The 6000-nt window shown below is 39.1% G+C and overlaps 1 protein-coding gene across 1 annotated transcript in view; it reads left to right on the forward strand.

Moving 5' to 3' along the window:
* Nucleotides 1-6000, forward strand: part of LOC136886580 (protein timeless homolog) — a 666887-nt gene that overhangs the window by 612565 nt on the left and 48322 nt on the right. The window contains exons 9-10 of the mRNA XM_067159391.2: nucleotides 3969-4068; nucleotides 5634-5774. Of these exons, the coding sequence (XP_067015492.2) occupies nucleotides 3969-4068; nucleotides 5634-5774 (241 nt within the window). The remainder of the gene's footprint in view (nucleotides 1-3968; nucleotides 4069-5633; nucleotides 5775-6000) is intronic.

The following is a 6000-nucleotide window of genomic DNA, read 5'->3' on the forward strand; positions in this document are numbered from 1 at the left end:
CCTCGATACCATCAGTACTCAAGAGAGTATCTAGGGTATTGATTTTGAATGATAATACTACAGAGAACTTGGTATTTTTTGATGCTATGTTAATAGAAAACTAAAAAGTTTAATCAGTATTGTCAACTTGCCAGAAGTAGCAGATTTTAAAATGGTCATAAGGAGCACATGTTTCAACTCATTAGTTTCAAAATGGCAGGTAGCAGGTACTGCAAGAAATTGGGCTTGTTTATACCTCTACTGATCTCGTAACAAAACTGACTCTCCTCCAAGTTTCTGCAGATGTTCTGGCACCAGTATGTCTAAAGAAGAAATTTCCTTAAAAGTCATGTACCAGGGCAATAAAACGTGCTGAATTGTAGGTTGAGGAAGATACTTTTTAATGTAATATTTCCCTAATTTGTATCGTCCTTATTTTCAATTGGAAGGCTATGGAGAAACCACACTCAGCCTTCAAAATAACGTAGTTCTGAGTGTAACCAATAACAGAGACTTTCAGTAAACAAATCTTGTGGTCTGTTTAAATTATCAGTTCACCAGCAAGGAAGCAACTTATTCTAAAATTGTTAGCATGAAACCTGATTTTGATTTTAGATTACCATTTTAATATTGTGTGTGTACTGCACTGGAGTACTGAGCAGGGTGTTTCAAAAAGGACTTTTCAACTTTGACAGCTCATAGTTATTTATTCATTTTACTTACAGAAATGGTTTTGGTGTCATCTTGACTGACAATAGATGAAGTTTTACCTAAACAGGTTGAATGTGACCTCCATCGGTGATGGGGCACACATCCCATCTGAAGTCTATTTCTTGCCAAACTCGCTGCAGCAAGTCAGGCATGACTCATTCAATTGATATGCAGATTCTACGCCTGAGTTCTGGTAGAGAAGCCAGTAAGGGTGGAACAAACACTGTATCCTTGATGAATCCCCACAAGAAAAAGTCAAGAGGTGTCAGGTCTGGTGAGCGTGGGGGCCATGCAATTGGTGCACCTTGTCCAATCCACTTACCCGGAAAGCTTACATTCAGGAAATCCCGGACGTCGGAGAGGTAGTGTGGCAGTGCGCCATCTTGCATGAAGTGTATTCTGAGGTCTTGGTCATCAGCGTCAATCTGCGGGATAAAATTTTTTTTCCAGCATATCTAAGTACACTATTCTGTTGATAGTTTTCTCACTGAAGAAGAAAGGCCTGTAAACTTTGCTCCTGCTCAATGCACAAAACACGTTCAATTTTGGGCTATCACATACATGTTCTAGCACTTTCACTGGATTTTCACTGCCCCAGATCGTACAGTTGTGTGTATTAACTTTACCATTTAAGTGAAAAGTTGCATCATCGCTAAAGATAATCTTTCCAATGAAATGTTCATCTTCTTCCAACCAATGTAACTTGTCCACACAAAAGTCCTTACGAGCAATCTTATCAGTGTCTTTTAGTTGCTGTGCCATTGTGAACTTGTGTCGTTTGAGATGTAACCATTTTCCCAACACATGCCAAATAGTCGTATGTGCGACACCCAGCTTTCGAGAAGCACGCTGTGTCGATTTTCGAGGACTGTGCTCAAAGCATTGTCTCACTTGCTCTACGACATCGTCAAATGTACGTGGATGACCTGAGGATTTCTTATGGCTTACCAAACATCCAGTTTCAATAAAGCACTTACGCCACTCATAAATAGTAGGCCTACTGGGAGGATCTTTACCATACTTTGTACGAAAATGACGTTGCACAGTTGTCGCTGACTTCGACTCTTCAAACCAAAACACACAGCGAGCACGCTCAGGGCCGGTGAAGGCAGCCATCTTTGCTGCAACTGCTGCTAGCGCTTGCAGTGGTGTGATTCTGTACTAGCGTACCACGCGAGTCAAAACTTGATCTATTGTCAGTCAAGATGACACCAAAACCATGCCTGTAACTGAAATGAATAAATAACTATGAGCTGTCAAGGTTGTAAAGTCCTTTTTGAAACTCCCTGTATATGTACCAGTGTGAAGTCAGTGTGTGGAACTGTTTGTATGAGTGGAGTTTGAACAGTGTTAATTGTCGTTGTTGTGAGGAGTATCATAGTGTTTGTTAGAACTGTTGAATTGTTGCTGTTATATGACTATTTAGTTGTCAGTGCTGAATATTTCACTTTGTGGAGCGGCCACATGAATTGATTGTGTTGATTGTGTGAGTGGCGGACTTTCTCTGGAGTCAAGCTAAGGAATAGTCACAATTACAATAGGATAAAAAAAAAAAAGAATGTCCACGTAATCAGTATGCATTTTATTCGTGTTTATACAAACATCACACTATGGTACTAATTTCAACCATAATCTTGGTCATCTTCAGCCATGTATAATTAAAACTGACAAATATATATTTGACTTATTGTGTGCTTGAAACAATTTTAAAACTTGTTCTTAAAATCTAATGGTACATTTATATTAAACCATTATAATAATATCCAGCCCCGTAGTGTAGGGGTAGCATGCCTGCCTCTTACCCGGAGGCCCTGGGTTCGATTCCCTGCCAGGTCAGGAATATTTACCTGCATCTGAGGGCTGGTTTGAGGTTCACTCAGCCGACGTGAGTACAATTGAGGAGCTATCTGATGGTGAGATAGCGGCCCCTGTCTAGAAAGCCAAGAATAACGGCCGAGAGGATCTGTCCTGCTGACCGCACAACACCTCGTAATATGCAGGCCTTCGGGCGGAGGAGCGGTCGCTTGGTAGGCCATGGCCCTCGGGGCTGTTGCGCCATGGGGTTTGATTTTTTTAATAATAATACTATGGGGAACATAAGATAAAATTATATTCTTAAGTAGTAAAATTACATCCAGGTGATCACTCATATTAACATTTTTTAATAAATGTTTTGGTGCATATCATCAGATGTCATTTTAATTAAATCTTTGTAAATGTTTCTTAACGTCGATTATTTTTCACTATTCAGTCTTGTTAAGCAACTGAGATGTTTGGAAGAAGGTTGAAGAAAGGATGCAATTAGACTCGTGAACCAATGATTAGTAGTAGTAGTAGTAGTAGTAGTAGTAGTAGTAGTAGTAGTAGTATACATTAAAACATAGAAATACTGAAAGCAAGTTTTTATAGAGTAGATAATAGAAGGCAGTGGGGAAGGCCGAGAAAGGTGAATGGGTACAATAAAGGAGAGTATAGAGAAGAGAGGAGTAAAAGTAGAAGAAATGTTGGAAGAAGGAAGGGAATGGTGGAGAGAGAGAGAGAATTGTGGAGATACTTGATTCACAACCCAACCCAGAAAACTGGAAACAGGAAAAAAAGAAGAATCATCCCAGTATAATATTCATTCTTAAACAGAGGCTATTTCCCCTAAATTTAGCCCTCTCTGTTACAATGAATAAGTCACCAGGACAAACTTTAAAATTGGTATTAATCTCTCCATGATGTTTTGGCAGCTGTAGCTTTCTCAAGAGCATTCAAATCCTTAGAAGTTGAAGTACAACTTCAATCTACAACTACACTCAATATGGTTTGTAAGGAAATACTATATTACCTGTTCTGATTCCATTCAAATGCCATATAAAACTTGGAAAGTGTATGTTTTATTCATAAGATATATTAAAAGTCCATTTAATGTTTCCAATCACTTCTTACATAGTACCTAATTTTGATTGTTGAAGACAGGCTTATGTATTAATCTCAAATAATGTGCATGAATTCCATTCATAGGCAAGACAGGAAAGTGATAAGAGATATATATACTTTACCTGCCTTCCTCATTAAATTGGCTCCGGCCATCAGTGCTACTCCTTCACTCTTTAAATATCCATTTCCAGGACACTATTAATTTTCCATTATCAAGGAGGACTGGAGAGCTAAACATGTGTTCTCTATTGTTTTCATTTATTATTTGTTATTTAGAGTATGATAGTGTAAAATTTATGAAGAATATGGATATATATTTTTCGTTATCTAAATTTATACAATTTTTAATTGTGCAGAATCCTCGGAAGTCAACAGATGTCAGATTGGCCAAAGAATGGGCTCCTGAAGAAATTGAGCAACTTACAGCACTTTATCAACAGTTTAAGGATGCATATGGTAAGTATCAAGGTATTTATATTCTTCATTCATTTTTTTATTCAGATAACTGGACCAGAAGGCTTAGGAGAATACACAGTTAGTTTAAGAGAAATCCAATAGGCCTAAAGTCAATGAAGACATCTATTAATCTGATTTAGTGTCATTATACACTACCGGAAAAAAAAAAAATTAGAATACCTGGAAAGACGACATTGGAACTACATGAACGGATCGAGCAGACACAGATTAACGTATCCCAAGATAGTATTCGCCACGTGTATGATCAACTGCATGCCAAAGTCAGTGCCTGCGTTGCCACCCATGGAGGCTACACCACGTACTACCCAGGGCTGGATTAAGGAGGGGGGGGGTGGGCTAAAGGGGCTGCAGCCCCAGGCCCCACGTGCCAAGGGGCCCTGGCCCTGTCCCTTGGCCAAGCCTAAAATTGTATAAAAAGCCCTGCTGCTCCACCTCCGTGCATGTATATGAATATTTACGCTCGCAAAATATCGAACACGCACTCTTCCTTCCTTCCTTCCTTCCTTCCTTCCTTCCTTCTTATCAGCTGTCCGCATTAGTATTTCATCACTGCCAGAATTAATTACTGTCCGGAGACATGAATCCTCGCTACTTACGCACTGTAATTATTGTAAAGGTTATTGTTGACGAAAATTTAAATCTGGTAGCTTGCGAGTACGGGCAGAGGGGGAAGAGGTCTAGGAAGTGAACGAGAGAGGGCAGGGGAAGCACGGTGGAATGCTTATGCTATACTATATCTTTGCATCATGAAGAGAACTTCCAGTTCACCTCTGATTATTGAATCATTCGTAAGCTACAACTGTAATGTTCTTGTAAAATGGATAGAAAATGTGCTAGTGGTGCCAAAAAACATAAATTAAAAGCACAACATTTGAAAGAAATTGAAAAGTTGCCGAAAATATAAACATTTTTTTGACAGGAAGTCTACAAGTGCATCGACGACTGAAGAGACTGTTACTGGTGAATTGGAATCTTCTACAGGTGACCGAATAGTGTAATATCTTAAGTCTGCTGTTTTAAGAGAGATTAGGTCTTTATGGAATTGGAAAGCATGAGCATTAGGAAGATGGTTTTAGGAACAATGAAAAGAAATCCTAATGTGTATTTTAAACTTCAGTCACATTGTATGGAATACTCGAGTCATAAATAATAAATTGCCGATCTTGTTGGTGTAGTTGTAGCAATAATGACTGCCACCTCCGAAGACGCAGGTACCTTCCGCGGCGCTGCCTGGTGGGGAGGGGGGCCATTGGTTACGAAGAAGGGGCCCCACATTTTTAAATAGCCCAGGCCCCCAAACACCTTAATCCGGCACTGCGTACTAATATGCGTGTTTCAGCATGGTCCCATACCTGCTACCTCAGAACTGCTTGAGCTACTGATCTGTGAATGTAATCATTTCATGTACTCCATATGTATTGTTTTTACAATAAATCTTGAGTGAATTAGAAACCTCTCAAAGGGTGTTCTAATTTTTTTTTCTGGCAGTGTATTTTCTTTGATTTGATTATCATTGGCAGTGTGAGTTGCTTTTGTTGTTTCAGATCCTTTGGGCTGCATTATGGAACGGCTAACTGTTCGTCGACCTAAATCAAGAGTCATTGAAAAATTGTTGTCTCTGGGATTGGTTAGTGACAGAAAGGAACTCCACAAGAAGCGTGGGGCTAGAAAGTCTCGTACTCATGGTTAGTGCACTTACATGAGATTATACTATATATGGATCCTTAAAATATATTTTTTATAGATTACTTTCAAAAACATTTTTGAGATTGACAATCTTTTGACATTAGATGACTGCTGTTTGGATAACTTGTTTATCAAAATTAGAAATCATTGCTGTTCACGTGCATTCTTATCTGTTAGTTGTACTTATGTCTTGGCCTCCCTCTTGCAGGGGATGGTTAACAAGTT

This window comes from Anabrus simplex, chromosome 1, assembly GCF_040414725.1.
Source record: "Anabrus simplex isolate iqAnaSimp1 chromosome 1, ASM4041472v1, whole genome shotgun sequence".
In the NCBI taxonomy this organism is placed as follows: domain Eukaryota; kingdom Metazoa; phylum Arthropoda; class Insecta; order Orthoptera; family Tettigoniidae; genus Anabrus; species Anabrus simplex.